We start from the raw sequence: 16,650 nt of genomic DNA on the forward strand, positions 1-16,650 counted from the left end.
CCAGAGAACCAGAGAGAGAACCAGAGAGGGAGAGAGAGAACCAGAAAGGGAGAGAGAGAACCAGAGAGCTAGAGAGAGAGAACCAGAGAGGGAGAGATAGAACCAGAGAACTAGAGAGAGAGAGAACATGAGAGGGAGAGAGAGAAGCAGAGAGGGAGAGAGAGAACCAGAGAGGGAGATAGAGAACCAGAGAGGGAGAGAGAGAACCAGAGAGCTAGAGAGAGAACCAGAGAGAGAGAGAGAGAGAACCAGAGAGGGAGAGAGAGAACCAGAGGGGAAGAGAGAGAACCATAGTGGGCGATAGAGAACCATAGTGGGAGAGAGAACCACAGAGCTAGAGAGAGAGAACCAGAGAGCTAGAGAGAGAGAACCAGAGAGGGAGAGAGAGAACCAGAGAGCTAGAGAGAACCAGAGAGCTAGAGAGAGAACCAGAGAGGGAGAGAGAGAACCAGAGAGGGAGAGAGAGAACCAGAGAGCTAGAGAGAGAACCAGAGAGGGAGAGAGAGAACCAGAGAGGGAGATAGAGAACCAGAGAGGGAGAGAGAGAACCAGAGAGGGAGAGAGAGAACCAGAGAGTTAGAGAGAGAACCAGAGAGAGAGAGAGAGAGAACCAGAGAGGGAGAGAGAGAACCAGAAAGGGAGAGAGAGAACCAGAAAGGGAGAGAGAGAACCATAGTGGGCGAGAGAGAACCATAGTGGGAGAGAGAGAACCAGAGAGCTAGAGAGAGAGAACCAGAGAGGGAGAGAGAGAACCAGACAGGGAGAGAGAGAATCAGAGAGGGAGAGAGAGAACAAGAGAGGGAGAGAGAGAGAACTAGAGGGAGAGAAAGAACCAGAGAGGGAGAGAGAGAACCAGAGAGTTAGAGAGAGAACCAGAGAGAGAGAGAGAGAGAGAACCAGAGAGGGAGGGAGAGAACCAGAAAGGGAGAGAGAGAACCAGAAAGGGAGAGAGAGAACCAGAGAGGGAGAGAGAGAACCAGAGAGGGAGAGAGAGAACCAGAGAGCTAGAGAGAGAATCAGAGAGGGAGAGAGAGAACCAGAGAGGGAGAGAGAGAACCAGAGAACCAGAGAGAGAACCAGAGAGGGAGAGAGAGAACCAGAAAGGGAGAGAGAGAACCAGAGAGCTAGAGAGAGAGAACCAGAGAGGGAGAGAGAGAACCAGAGAACTAGAGAGAGAGAGAACATGAGAGGGAGAGAGAGAAGCATGAGAGGGAGAGAGAGAACCAGAGAGGGAGATAGAGAACCAGAGAGGGAGAGAGAGAACCATAGTGGGCGATAGAGAACCATAGTGGGAGAGAGAACCACAGAGCTAGAGAGAGAGAACTAGAGAGGGAGAGAGAGAACCAGAGGGAGAGAAAGAACCAGAGAGGGAGAGAGAGAACCAGAGAGTTAGAGAGAGAACCAGAGAGAGAGAGAGAGAGAGAACCAGAGAGGGAGAGAGAGAACCAGAAAGGGAGAGAGAGAACCAGAAAGGGAGAGAGAGAACCAGAGAGGGAGAGAGAGAACCAGAGAGGGAGAGAGAGAACCAGAGAGCTAGAGAGAGAATCAGAGAGGGAGAGAGAGAACCAGAGAGGGAGAGAGAGAACCAGAGAACCAGAGAGAGAACCAGAGAGGGAGAGAGAGAACCAGAAAGGGAGAGAGAGAACCAGAGAGCTAGAGAGAGAGAACCAGAGAGGGAGAGAGAGAACCAGAGAACTAGAGAGAGAGAGAACATGAGAGGGAGAGAGAGAAGCAGAGAGGGAGAGAGAGAACCAGAGAGGGAGATAGAGAACCAGAGAGGGAGAGAGAGAACCAGAGAGCTAGAGAGAGAACCAGAGAGAGAGAGAGAGAGAACCAGAGAGGGAGAGAGAGAACCAGAGAGGAAGAGAGAGAACAATAGTGGGCGATAGAGAACTATAGTGGGAGAGAGAACCACAGAGCTAGAGAGAGAGAACTAGAGAGGGAGAGAGAGAAGCAGAGAGGGAGAGAGAGAGAACCAGAGAGGGAGAGAGAGAACCAGAGAGGGAGATAGAGAACCAGAGAGGGAGAGAGAGAACCAGAGAGGGAGAGAGAGAACCAGAGAGCTAGAGAGAGAACCAGAGAGAGAGAGAACCAGAGAGGGAGAGAGAGAACCAGAAAGGGCGAGAGAGAACCAGAGAGCTAGAGAGAGAACCAGAAAGGGAGAGAGAGAGAACCAGAGAGGGAGAGAGAGAACCAGAAAGGGAGAGAGAGAACCAGAGAGCTAGAGAGAGAACAGGAGAGGGAGAGAGAGAACCAGAGAGGGAGCGAGAGAACCAGAGAGGGGAGAGATAACCAGAGAGGGAGAGAACCAAAGAGGGAGAGAACCAGAGAGGGAGAGAGAGAACCAGAGAAGGAGAGAGAGAACCAGAGAGCTAGAGAGAACCAGAGAGGGAGAGAACCAGAGAGGGAGAGAGAGAACCAGAGAGGGAGAGAGAGAACCAGAGAGCTAGAGAGAGAACCAGAGAGGGAGAGAGAGAACCAGAGGGAGAGAGAGAACCAGAGGGAGAGGGAGAAAGAGAACCAGAGAGGGAGAGAGAGAACCAGAGAGCTAGAGAGAGAACCAGAGAGCTAGAGAGAGAACCAGAGAGGGAGAGAGAGAACCAGAGAGGGAGAGAGAGAACCAGAGAGGGGGAGAGATAACCAGAGAGGGAGAGAACCAGAGAGGGAGAGAGAGAACCAGAGAGGGAGAGAGAGAACCAGAGAGCTAGAGAAAGAGCCAGACAGCTAGAGAGAGAACCAGAGAGTTAGAGAGGGAAAGAGAGAACCAGAGAGAGAGAGAGAGAACCATAGTGGGCGAGAGAGAACCATAGTGGGAGAGAGAGAACCAGAGAGCTAGAGAGAGAGAACCAGAGAGGGAGAGAGAGAACCAGAGAGGGAGAGAACAAGAGAGGGAGAGAGAGAACCAGAGAGGGAGAGAGAGTACCAGAGAGCTAGAGAGAGAACCAGAGAGCTAGAGAGAGAACCAGAGAGGGAGAGAGAGAACCAGAGAGCTAGAGAGAGAACCAGAGAGGGAGAGAGAGAACCAGAGGGAGAGAGAGAACCAGAGGGAGAGGGAGAAAGAGAACCAGAGAGGGAGAGAGAGAACCAGAGAGCTAGAGAGAGAACCAGAGAGCTAGAGAGAGAACCAGAGAGGGAGAGAGAGAACCAGAGAGGGAGAGAGAGAACCAGGGAGGGGGAGAGATAACCAGAGAGGGAGAGAACCAGAGAGGGAGAGAGAGAACCAGAGAGGGAGAGAGAGAACCAGAGAGCTAGAGAGAGAACCAGAGAGCTAGAGAGAGAACCAGAGAGGGAAATAGAGAACCAGAGAGAGAGAGAGAGAGAACCAGAGAGCTAGAGAGATAAACAGAGAGCTAGAGAGAACCAGAGAGCTAGAGAGAGAACCAGAGAGGGAGAGAGAGAACCAGAGAGGGATAGAGAGAACCAGAGAGGGAGAGAGAGAACCAGAGAGGGAGAGAGAGAGAGCCAGAGAGAGAGAGAACCAGAGAGGGAGAGAGAGAATCAGAGAGCTAGAGAGAGTGAATCAGAGAGGGAGAGAGAGAACCAGAGAGGGAGAGAGAGAACCAGAGAGGGAGAGAGAGAACCAGAGAGGAAGAGAGAGAACCATAGTGGGCGATAGAGAACCATAGTGGGAGAGAGAACCACAGAGCTAGAGAGAGAGAACCAGAGAGGGAGAGAGAACCAGAGAGGGAGAGAGAGAACCAGAGAGCTAGAGAGAGAGAACCAGAGAGCTAGAGAGAGAACCAGAGAGGGACAGAGAGAACCATAGTGGGAGAGAGAGAACCAGAGAGGGAGAGAGAGAACCAGTGAGGGAGAGAGAGAACCAGAGAGCTAGAGAGAGAGAACCAGAGAGCTAGAGAGAGAGAACCAGAGAGGGAGAGAGACAACCAGACAGGGAGAGAGAGAACCAGAAAGGGAGAGAGAGAGAACCAGAGAGGGAGAGAGAGAACCAGAGAGGGAGAGACAGAACCAGAGAGAGAACCAGAGAGGGAGAGAGATAACCAGAGAGCTAGAGAGAGAGAACAAGAGAGGGAGAGAGACAACCAGACAGGGAGAGAGAGAACCAGAAAGGGAGAGAGAGAGAACCAGAGAGGGAGAGAGAGAACCAGAGAGGGAGAGACAGAACCAGAGAGAGAACCAGAGAGGGAGAGAGATAACCAGAGAGCTAGAGAGAGAGAGCAAGAGAGGGAGAGAGAGAACCAGAGAGGGAGAGAGACAACCAGACAGGGAGAGAGAGAACCAGAAGGGGAGAGAGAGAGAACCAGAGAGGGAGAGAGAGAATCAGAGAGGGAGAGACAGAACCAGAGAGAGAACCAGAGAGGGAGAGAGATAACCAGAGAGCTAGAGAGAGAGAACAAGAGAGGGAGAGAGAGAACCAGAGAGGGAGAGAGAGAACCAGAGAGGGAGAGAGAGAGAACCAGAGAGGGAGCTAGAGAACCAGAGAGGGAGAGAGAGAACCAGAGAGGAAGAGAGAGAACCAGAGGGAGAGAGAGAGAACCAGAGAGGGAGAGAGAGAACCAGAGAGGGAGAGAGAGAGAACCAGAGAGAGAGATAGAGAACCAGAGAGGGAGAGAGAGAGAACCAGAGAGAGAGATTGAGAACCAGAGAGGGAGAGAGAGAGAACCAGAGAGAGAGATAGAGAACCAGAGAGGGAGAGAGAGAACCAGAGAGGGAGAGAGAGAGAACCAGAGAGAGAGATAGAGAACCAGAGAGGGAGAGAGAGAGAACCAGAGAGAGAGATAGAGAACCAGAGAGGGAGAGAGAGAACCAGAGAGGAAGAGAGAGAACCAGAGAGGGCGATAGAGAACCAGAGAGGGAGAGAGATAACCAGAGAGCTAGAGAGAGAGAACAAGAGAGGGAGAGAGACAACCAGACAGGGAGAGAGAGAACCAGAAAGGGAGAGAGAGAGAACCAGAGAGGGAGAGAGAGAACCAGAGAGGGAGAGACAGAACCAGAGAGAGAACCAGAGAGGGAGAGAGATAACCAGAGAGCTAGAGAGAGAGAACAAGAGAGGGAGAGAGAGAACCAGAGAGGGAGAGAGACAACCAGACAGGGAGAGAGAGAACCAGAAAGGGAGAGAGAGAGAACCAGAGAGGGAGAGAGAGAACCAGAGAGGGAGAGACAGAACCAGAGAGAGAACCAGAGAGGGAGAGAGATAACCAGAGAGCTAGAGAGAGAGAACAAGAGAGGGAGAGAGAGAACCAGAGAGGGAGAGAGAGAACCAGAGAGGGAGAGAGAGAGAACCAGAGAGGGAGCTAGAGAACCAGAGAGGGAGAGAGAGAACCAGAGAGGAAGAGAGAGAACCAGAGGGAGAGAGAGAGAACCAGAGAGGGAGAGAGAGAACCAGAGAGGGAGAGAGAGAGAACCAGAGAGAGAGATAGAGAACCAGAGAGGGGAGAGATAACCAGAGAGGGAGAGAGAGAACCAGAGAGGGAGAGAGAGAACCAGAGAGCTAGAGAGAGAATCAGAGAGGGAGAGAGAGAACCAGAGAGGGAGAGAGAGAACCAGAAAGGGAGAGAGAGAACCAGAGAGCTAGAGAGAAAGGAAGTTCCGGAGTTCCAAATTGAGCAGCTGCTGAAAAATGAGCTCCTGTATATATTGAGATTTAAATGGTTTTTTAGAGTGAAGTACATCGAAAAAATCAAAAGAAAACTGCAAGACTCAATAGAAGACAATACAAGCAACAAACCAAAAAGACAGGATTTTGAAAAAGTAACTATTTTTCATAAAATTATACAGTTATCTTAGCTAGCTGAATTGTTAGCTGAATTGTTTACATGTTGCTAAGCAGTTGCTAGGGACTCTCCTGGAAGAAGCTAGCTAGCTTACAAAGAATAACAAAAAAAATATCTAGTTAACAGAAGAAAGGAAGACAAAATAAGGACAAAATAAGGACAGAAGAAAAAGGAAAAGAAAAAAGGACAACAAAGTGAAACAGTCCTCTGAAGAAACAAGAGAGCATTATACAAGAAACAGCACTTCTATTGCAACATTGTAGCCAACATCACCAGCGTTGCTATGGAAATTGTTTACCCACCAGACATCCAAACAGAGAAAGCTAAGAAACGTTTCAAAGGTTTGTTGATGGGACAGAACCATGAATGCCTGTTTGCAGATCTTACCAGTTACAAAACAAGAGCAAATTTAATTTTTAATACCAATCGAGGGAACATATGGAAAAAGGTTATTTGCAACCATTTCCCTTTCTCAAAAAAGAGGGGCATCAGCCAAGGATGTCAGATCAGCATTTTTGAAGAAGCTGACCAGAGCAACACATATCAAACAGTAAACTTATATAATAATGGAACTGTATTGATACAAGGCAATGATTCAAGCCTCCAGGCTTTTGAGAATAGGTTTGCTACCCTAAAAGAAGACGCTGACATCATCTCAGAAAATGAGGAAAAAGTCAAGGAGGGAGATGGAGAAAAGCAGACCCCAATGGTCTCTGTGACCCAGCAGGAAGCCCTCAACGTCCCTTTACCTACCTCACCTGCAGCAGACAGAGTCAAGGACATGACAATTTCAATAAGAACACCTGCTATGCAACGTTTCCACAACACCCTCTCTCTAGTCGAAGCAGAGGTCATAGAACTCAGAGAGAAGAAGCTTCAAGAGGAGGACACTGTCCAGAAACTCAAAGAAGAGATGAAACAGTTCAGGGAGGAGAGCAGAGCATCCATAGCTAAATTAGAAAGCAGAATGGACAAGCTGAGTCAGACAAATGATGACCTCAGAGACCATCTGAGCACAACTAGAAAGGAGCTCGAACAAAAAGAGAGGTACATTGACACCCTCAACCGGCAGAGAGTCATTGTGTCCTCTGCATCTAGAAAACATGTCCACCAGCTTGGTACAACACAAGCAGAACCTGAGACCAGCATGGCCTCCACTACACAGCCGGATGACACTGCACCAGCCTACCAGTCTGCTCCAGCCCAGGTCAACCTACCAGCCTCTCAGTCTGCTCCAGCCCAGGTCAACCTACCAGCCTCCCAGTCTGCTCCAGCCCAGGTCAGAATACCAGCCTCCCAGTCTGCTCCAGCCCAGGTTAACCTACCAGCCTCCCAGTCTGCTCCAGCCCAGGTCAATCTACCAGCCTCCCAGTCTGCTCCAGCCCAGGTCAGAATACCAGCCTCCCAGTCTGCTCCAGCCCAGGTTAACCTACCAGCCTCCCAGTCTGCTCCAGCCCAGGTCAGAATACCAGCCTCCCAGTCTGCTCCACCCAGACAATCACCCACAACTGCAATTCTAATTGATTCAAATGGGAAGTTCTTAGTCCAGGAAAGATTATTCCCTAGACACCAGGTGTATAAGTTCTGGTGTCCTACAACTGAGAGTGCAATGCAGCTACTCAGTCAGACCAGGATTGACACCCCTGACAACATCATCATCCACACTGGCACAAACGACCTTCATGCCAAAGGTGAAAATGTATCTGGGGCAGTGAGAAGAGTGGCAGAACGGGCACAGGCTATGTTCCCAACAACCAATATAGTTATGTCCACCCTCCTACCAAGAAAAGACTTCCCAGAAAAGTTGATCGACAAAATAAATCAACAGATCACTGTGGACTGTGCCTCACTGCTCAACGTCAGAACGGCTCACCACCCCACTCTGACATGTCAACACTTATATGATAATATACATCTTGATCAGGACAGTATCAGAACCTTTGCCAAGGACCTAAAAGATGCAACACTTGGCAGGGACCCACACACCCATCACCCCAGCAACAAAGGTCCCCCGCCCCACCTTCTGAAACAACAGTACCTCCACCATCCCGAGGAGAAAAGAGCCAGACATGGCTTATTACAGCACAGCTCTACTAGACCAGGCCCAACACAGCACAGCTCTACTAGACCAGGCCCAACACAGCACAGCTCTACTAGACCCGGCCCATCACAACACAGCTCTACTAGACCTGGCCCATCACAACAAAGCTCTACTAGACCTGGCCCATCACAACACAGCTCTACTAGACCTGGCCCATCACAACACAGCTCTACTAGACCTGGCCCATCACAACAAAGCTCTACTAGACCCGGCCCATCACAACACAGCTCTACTAGACCCGGCCCATCACAACACAGCTCTACTAGACCCGGCCCATCACAACGCAGCTCTACTAGACCCGGCCCATCACAACACAGCTCTACTAGACCTGTCCCATCACAACACAGCTCTACTAGACCCAGCCCATCACAACACAGCTCTGACCACTACTCCAGGGTCGGTCAGAACACTGCCCTTCAGGGAAGTAGACCACATGATGCAGTCCACACCATGTATCAATTAGATCGTCAGCCTACATATGCTGAGGTAACCTCTGGCAGAAGACCCCTAGAACAATCAGAGATAGGAGAGGTGCGCCAACTACTGCAACTAATATGCAGACTACTGAGCTAGACAGTCCCTTTAATTCACACACGGGCACGCACGCGCACACACACACACACAAACACACAGGGTTGCAGATTGCACATAACATAAGTACAATGCAATCTTATTCCATTCTTATTCATTTGTTTACAAATATTCCTAAATGTATTGACACCGGTATTATAATAATTATTATATGTAATGGTGTGTGTGTGTGTGTGTGTGTGTGTGCGCGTGTGTGTGTATGTATGTATGTATGTGTGTATATGTGTATGTGCATGTATGTGTGTATGTATATATGTATATATGTATATATATATATATATATATGTGTATGTATATATATATATATATATATGTATATATATATGTATATATATATGTATGTGTATGTGTATATATATATGTATGTATGTGTGTGTGTATGTATGTGTGTGTGTGTGTGTATGTATATATGTATATATATATGTATGTGTATGTATATATGTATGTATATGTGTATGTATGTATGTATATATGTATATGTGTATGTGTGTATGTATATATATGTATATATACATATTTTATTTTTTTTGTTTTTTTCGATGTACTTTACTCAAACCAGTGAATATCACTTATTATAAATGAGATCATTAACTATCAGCTCTTGGAATATCCAGGGCCTATACTCTTCACATTTTGGTTATAAAACAACTAATCCAGAATTGATTAAAAACATCAAGGGACAGGACATCATAATCCTACTGGAAACATGGTGTCGTGGAGACATAGATACTCAGTGTCCCTCAGGCTATAGAGAAAGTTTACTACCATCAATCAAACATAAAAATGTTAAACGGGGCCGAGACTCAGGTGGAATCATCATTTGGCATAAGCAGGACTTAGCACTGAATGAAATGAAAAAAGGTACCACTCACATTTGGCTAAAACTTAACAAAGGTACAATCTATTGTGACAATGATGTATACATATGTGCAGCTTATGCTCCTCCTTCAGATTCATCATATTATGATGATCAGTTTTTTGACAATCTCCAGACAGAAATCATTACATTTCAGGCGCAGGGTAAAGTGCTTCTTTGTGGAGATTTCAATGCAAGAACAGGTTCTGAGCCTGACTACACTGATGCGGGAGGTAACCACCACATATTTGGACACCCCTCCTTGTACAGTAGCCCTATTATAAATAATAGAAACAGTCCTGACCAAATACTGAACAAAAATGGAAAAGAGTTAGTACATCTCTGTCGAGCCTTAGGCCTGTACATGCTTAATGGTAGAATCAGAGGGGACTCTTTAGGTCAGTTTACTTACTGCTCAGCTCTTGGGACAAGTGTAGTCGATTATGCCATCACTGACATTGACCCCTCCTCCATTAGTGCATTCACTGTCAGACCACAGACACCATTGTCAGATCACAGTCAGATCAACGTGTTTCTGAAGAAATTAACCGGCAATACTCATTCAAAAAAACAGCCCAATAAACTTTACAACATAAACCAATCGTTCAGATGGGCTCCAAACAGTGCAGAGGCATTCATTGAAACATTGAACTCAAATGAAATGATGAACTCTATACAGTTTTTCAATAACTCACAGTACCAAAACAATAAAGATGGTGTCAATTCAGCTACCCAAAACATCAACTGCATATTCCAAAAAGCAGCATCGAAAGCAAATTTGAGAAAACCAAAGCAATGCAACATCAGAAGCAAAAATCAAAATGTTACTGACAAATGGTTTGATAATGAATGTAAAACAATTAGAAAACACCTAAGACAAATGTCAAACAAAAAACATAAGCAGCAAAACAACCCAGAGCTACGATATGAATACTTTGAAACTCTGAAACAGTATAAACAAACACTGAAATGCAAGAAATTGAATTATACCAACAAGACACTTGATGAAATTGAAAACGCAATTGACCAAAATCAGTTCTGGGACATGTGGAACAATTTAAGCACAACAAAGCCACAAGAATTAGCCATACAAGATGTAGGAATTTGGAAAACTTACTTTGATAATCTATACAAAAACATCCCACAAAAAGACTTAAACCAGAACCAATTAGAAATTAAAGAAAAATTGAACATCCTGGAATCAGTCATTAAAAACAACCAAAATCCATTAGATTACCCAATAACCCAACAAGAACTAAATGAAAAGCTAAAATCTATTAAATCAAAAAAGGCTTGTGGTGTAGACAACATCAGAAATGAAATGCTGAAAAACAGCACACCTGAGTTGCAAAATGCTGTGCTTAAATTGTTCAACATGGTTTTAACTTCTGGCTGCTTCCCTGATGTCTGGAACCAGGGGCTCATCTCCCCTATCCACAAAAGTGGAGACAAATCAGACCCCAATAATTACAGGGGAATTTGCGTCAACAGTAACTTGGGAAAGATTTTCTGTAGCATTTTGAATTCAAGAATTCAAACCTTTCTTCAAGAAAAAAATGTAATAAGTAAATGTCAAATTGGCTTTCTCCCTAACCATCGCACTACTGACCATATATACACCTTACACACACTAATTAATAAACACGTCCACCAAAAAAAAGAGGGCAAAATCTTTGCTTGCTTTATTGACTTTAAAAAAGCATTTGATTCGATTTGGCACGAAGGGCTATTCTACAAAATTCTACAAAGTGGGCTTGGTGGTAAGGTGTATGACTTAATAAAATGTATGTACACAGAAAATAAGTGTGCAATAAAAATCAAAAACCAAAGAACAGAATTTTTTTCACAATGTCGAGGTGTGAGACAAGGCTGCAATTTGAGTCCAAATCTTTTCAACATTTATATCAATGAATTAGCAGACATGTTGGACCAATCTCCAGCCCCAGGACTCACACTATTTGACACAGAGGTGAAATACCTGCTATATGCTGATGACTTGGTACTTCTATCACCAACCAAAGAAGGTCTTCAACAAAACATTAATATTCTGGAGCAATATTGCCATAATTGGGCCCTGGCAGTAAATTTCCAAAAAACTAAAATCATGATTTTCCAAAAAAAACCCAGATGTCAGAAACAAAAATGTAAATTCACCCTGAACAACACCTTAATTGAACACACAAAAAATTACACCTACCTTGGTCTGACCATATCTGCATCGGGAAACTTTAATATGGCAGTGAAGGCACTCAAAGAAAAAGCCCGCAGAGCAATGTATGCAATAAAAATGAAATTATTCAAAATCAACATCCCAATTAGAATTTGGACTAAAATATTTGACAGTGTAATCCTACCAATAGCACTTTATGGAAGTGAGGTTTGGGGGCCACTCAATAAACTGGATTTTAAAATGTGGGACAAACATCCAATTGAAACCCTACATGCAGAATTCTGTCGGAAAATTCTACAAGTCCAGAGAAATACACCAACTAATGCATGTAGGGCAGAATTGGGCCGTTTTCCAGTAATAATGAAAATACAGAAAAGATCATTAAAATTTTGGCTACATCTAAATTCAAGTCCAAATTCGAGTCTGCAATTTAAAGCACTTCAAGCCCAAGAGCTGAGCCCAGAAACGAGCCCTCTCAGTCAGCTGGTGTTGGACCTCACCAATCAAGCTGACACCAGCACTGCTTCAAAAGAAAGAATTCCAATAAACAAAATCATGAACCAATCAAAGGAATCATACTTACAATACTGGAAAAACGAAACAAAATCCCAAAGCCGACTAAATTGCTATCTGACCCTAAACAGAGAATATGAATTGGCTGATTATCTCTACTCTGTCAGAGATACGAAGCAGAGACAGATCCTTACCAAGTACAGGCTGAGTGACCACCGATTGGCAATAGAAACCGGCAGACATAAAAAGACATGGCTACCCAAAGAGGAGCGTGTATGTGGTCACTGCATGACAGGGGAGGTAGAGACAGAGATGCACTTTCTCCTTTACTGTGATAAATATTCCTCACAAAGAGATTCATTATTCACAGAAATTACTACATATATTCCAAATTTTTACAAATTGAACCCAGAGGAAAAACTAAGAATACTCATGGGCGAAGGAGCAATGGCTCCTCTTGCAGCCAAATATGTATTTTCCTGCCATAGCCTGAGGGACACTGAATAATAACATCTGCATAGTAAACAGTAACTTACTTATTATTACTATTATTGTTATTACTATAATTATTAATGTTTACTGTAGACTGTTACCATTTTATTGTATTTATTTTTGTATTATTATTTACTACCATTTTATATTATTATTTGCTATCATTTACAATTTTGTTACAATGTATATTGTATACATTGTTGCTTTGGCAATATTGACACAATGTTTTTCATGCCAATAAAGCAGCTTGAGAGTGAGAGAGTGAGAGATAGAGAACCAGAGAGGGAGAGAGAGAGAACCAGAGAGAGAGAGATTGAGAACCAGAGAGGGAGAGAGAGAGAACCAGAGAGAGAGAGATAGAGAACCAGAGAGGGAGAGAGAGAGAACCAGAGAGAGAGATAGAGAACCAGAGAGGGAGAGAGAGAACCAGAGAGGGAGAGAGAGAGAACCAGAGAGAGAGATAGAGAACCAGAGAGGGAGAGAGAGAACCAGAGAGGAAGAGAGAGAACCAGAGAGGGCGATAGAGAACCATAGTGGGAGAGAGAACCACAGAGCTAGAGAGAGAGAACCAGAGAGGGAGAGAGAACCAGAGAGGGAGAGAGAGAACCAGAGAGCTAGAGAGAGAGAACCAGAGAGCTAGAGAGAGAGAACCAGAGAGGGAGAGAGACAACCAGAAAGGGAGAGAGAGAGAACCAGAGAGGGAGAGAGAGAACCATAGTGGGAGAGAGATAACCAGAGAGGGAGAGAGAGAACCAGTGAGGGAGAGAGAGAACCAGAGAGCTAGAGAGAGAGAACCAGAGAGCTAGAGAGAGAACCAGAGAGGGAGAGAGACAACCAGAAAGGGAGAGAGAGAGAACCATAGAGGGAGAGAGAGAACCAGAGAGGGAGAGACAGAACCAGAGAGAGAACCAGAGAGCTAGAGAGAGAACCAGAGAGGGAGAGAGAGAACCAGAGAGGGAGAGAGAGAACCAGAGAGGGAGAGAGAGAACCAGAGAGGGAGAGAGGAGAATGAAGAAACTACACAGCAACTCCAAGGTGAAGACGTAGAGGAATGGGTCAGAGGGCTCCAAGAGAGCATGACAAAGGGAAACTAGAACTTGCGTACTGCCACCATGAGTGATTCTAAGCTACTCTTACCTGGCACTCGCTCATAGGTTCCTCTTCCTTGGTCTCCACCTTCTTGTCCAGAGTCTCTCCACTGAGCAGTGATTCCAACACCGGCCCCTCCGGCAAGCCCCCTTCCTTCTTCAGAGACGCCTCGTAGTCTGAACACACACACACCATACCGTACGTTACAGTAACACTTCCCTGCTACTACATGTTAGAATTGATTCCCAGCTACCCCTTTGCCCTGACAGACTAACACAAATACAACTACAGTACACCACAGGAGGCTGCTGAGGGGAGGACGGCTCATAATAATGTCTAGAACGGAATGAATGGAATGGCATCAAACACCTGGAAACCATGGAAACCATGTTTCTGACGTATTTGTTACCATTCCACTTTTTCCACTGAAGCCATTACCAGGAGCCCGTTCTCCACATTTAAAAAGCCACCAGCCTCCTGTGGTTTTTCTCCGTCATTCTACGGCCTCCTCATCCTCCTTTCCAGATCTCTTGTCTCGTACCGATCTTAAACTCAATGGGTCCGAGGCGCGGGTCCTCCAGAATGTTTAGCCGTCTCTTCTTGCGCCAGCAGCGCGCAGGGTAAGTATACAACTGTCCCGGGGCCAAACCTGGGGGCCAAACAAAGAACAATGCAACAAGTCGTGAAAAACTGCTAAAGCAGACTAAACTATAATGAAGGGGTTAAGGTGATGATGTTATCCACTTTAAATAGAAGGGACATGTTCGTTTTTTGTGCAAACAGAAATTCCAAGCTTTTATGGTCTCTGTACTTGACAAACCTATACCTCCATAAGTCTCTGTGCTTGACAAACCTGTACCTCCATCAGTCTCTGTGCTTGACAAACCTATACCTCCATCAGTCTCTGTGCTTGACAAACCAATACCTCCATCAGTCTCTGTGCTTGACAAACATATACCTCCATCAGTGTCTGTGCTTGACAAACCTATACCTCCATCGGTCTCTGTGCTTGACAAACCTGTACCTCCATCAGTCTCTGTGCTTGACAAACCTGTATCTCCATCAGTCTCTGTGCTTGATAAACCTGTACCTCCATCAATCTCTGTGCTTGACAAACCTGTACCTCAATCAGTCTCTGTGCTTGACAAACCTGTACCTCAAACAGTCTCTGTGCTTGACAAACCTATACCTCCATCAGTCTCTGTGCTTGACAAACCTATACCCCCATCAGTCTCTGTGCTTGACAGACCTATACCTCCATCAGTCTCTGTGCTTGACAAACCTATACCTCCATCAGTCTCTGTGCTTGACAAACATATACCTCCATCAGTCTCTGTGCTTGACAAACCTATAACCCCATCAGTCTCTGTGCTTGACAGACCTATACCTCCATCAGTCTCTGTGCTTGACAAACCTATACCTCCATCAGTCTCTGTGCTTGACAAACATATACCTCCATCAGTCTCTGTGCTTGACAAACCTATACCTCCATCGGTCTCTGTGCTTGACAAACCTATACCTCCATCAGTCTCTGTGCTTGACAAACATATACCTCCATCGGTCTCTGTGCTTGACGAACCTATACCTCCATCGGTCTCTGTGCTTGACAAACCTATACCTCCATCAGTTGCTGTGCTTGACAAACCTATACCTCCATCGGTCTCTGTGCTTGACAAACCTATACCTCCATCGGCCTCTGTGCTTGACAAACCTATACCTCCATCAGTCTCTGTGCTTGACAAACATATACCCCCATCAGTCATTTATGTTAGTAAAAACAACACTGTCACTCATACACACTCAAAACACACAAACAAACAAACTCTAAACTCTGTACACACATTCTGTACACTGATACTACATATAGGTGTGAGAGAGGGGGAGAGAGAAATATAGAGAGGGAGGAGAGGGGAGAGAGAAAGAGAGAGGTAGGCGAGGGGAGAGAGAAGGATAGAGTGAGGGAGGAGAGGGGATAAAGAAGGATAGAGTGAGGGAGGAGAGGGGAGAAAGAAGGATAGAGTGAGGGAGGAGAGGGGAGAGAGGAGGATAGAGTGAGGGGGAGGAGAGGGGAGAGAGAAAGATAGAGAGGAAGGAGAGGGGAGAGATAAGGATAGAGTGAGGGAGGAGAGAGGAGAGAGGAGGATAGAGTGAGGGAGGAGAGGAGGATAGAGTGCGGGAGGAGAGGGGAGAGAGAAAGATAGAGAGGAAGGAGAGGGGAGAGAGAATGATAGAGTGAGGGAGGAGAGGGGAGAGATAAGGATAGAGTGAGGGAGGAGAGGGGAGAGTGAAAGATAGAGAGGAAGGAGAGGGGAGAGAGAAGGAAAGAGTGAGGGATGAGAGGGGAGAGATAAGGATAGAGTGAGGGAGGAGAGGGGAGAGAGGAGGATAGAGTGAGGGAGGAGAGGTGAGAGATAAGGATAGAGTGAGGGAGGAAAGGGGAGAGAGGAAGAGAGAGGTAGGCGAGGGGAGAGAGAAAGATGAGGAGGAGAGAAAGAAATATAGAGTGTGGGAGGAGAAGGGAGAGAGAAAGAGAGAGGGAGGAGAGGGGAGAGAGAAAGAGAGAGGGAGGAGTGGGGAGAGAGAGAGAAGGATATAGTGAGGGAGGAGAGGGGAGAGAGGAGGATAGAGTGAGGGAGGAGAGGGGCGAGATAAGGATAGAGTGAGAGAGGAGAGAGGAGGATAGAGTGAGGGAGGAGAGGGGAGAGAGAAAGATAGAGAGGAAGGAGAGGGGAGAGAGAAGGATAGAGTGAGGGAGGAGAGGGGAGAGAGAAAGATAGAGAGGAAGGAGAGGGGAGAGAGAAGGATAGAGTGAGGGAGGAGAGGGGAGAGATAATGATAGAGTGAGGGAGGAGAGGGGAGAGATAAGGATAGAGTGAGGGATGAGAGGGGAGAGAGGAGGATAGAGTGAGGGAGGAGAGGGGAGAGATAAGGATAGAGTGAGGGAGGAGAGGGGAGAGAGGAGGATAGAGTGAGGGAGGACAGGTGAGAGATAAGGATAGATTGAGGGAGGAAAGGGGAGAGAGAAAGAGAGAGGTAGGCGAGGGGAGAGAGAAAGATGGAGAGGAGAGAAAGAAATGTGTGGGAGTGTGGGAGGAGAGGGGAGAGA

The 16,650-nt window shown here is 46.2% G+C and overlaps 1 protein-coding gene across 1 annotated transcript in view; it reads right to left on the reverse strand.

Moving 5' to 3' along the window:
- Positions 1–16,650, reverse strand: part of LOC110507074 (zinc finger protein neuro-d4-like) — a 92,120-nt gene that overhangs the window by 31,341 nt on the left and 44,129 nt on the right. Inside the window, exons 4-5 of the mRNA XM_036965272.1 lie at positions 14,086–14,193; positions 13,593–13,720 (exon numbers count right to left, since the gene is read on the reverse strand). Of these exons, the coding sequence (XP_036821167.1) occupies positions 13,593–13,720; positions 14,086–14,193 (236 nt within the window). The remainder of the gene's footprint in view (positions 1–13,592; positions 13,721–14,085; positions 14,194–16,650) is intronic.

This window comes from Oncorhynchus mykiss, chromosome 27 (genome assembly GCF_013265735.2).
Source record: "Oncorhynchus mykiss isolate Arlee chromosome 27, USDA_OmykA_1.1, whole genome shotgun sequence".
Lineage (NCBI taxonomy): Eukaryota > Metazoa > Chordata > Actinopteri > Salmoniformes > Salmonidae > Oncorhynchus > Oncorhynchus mykiss.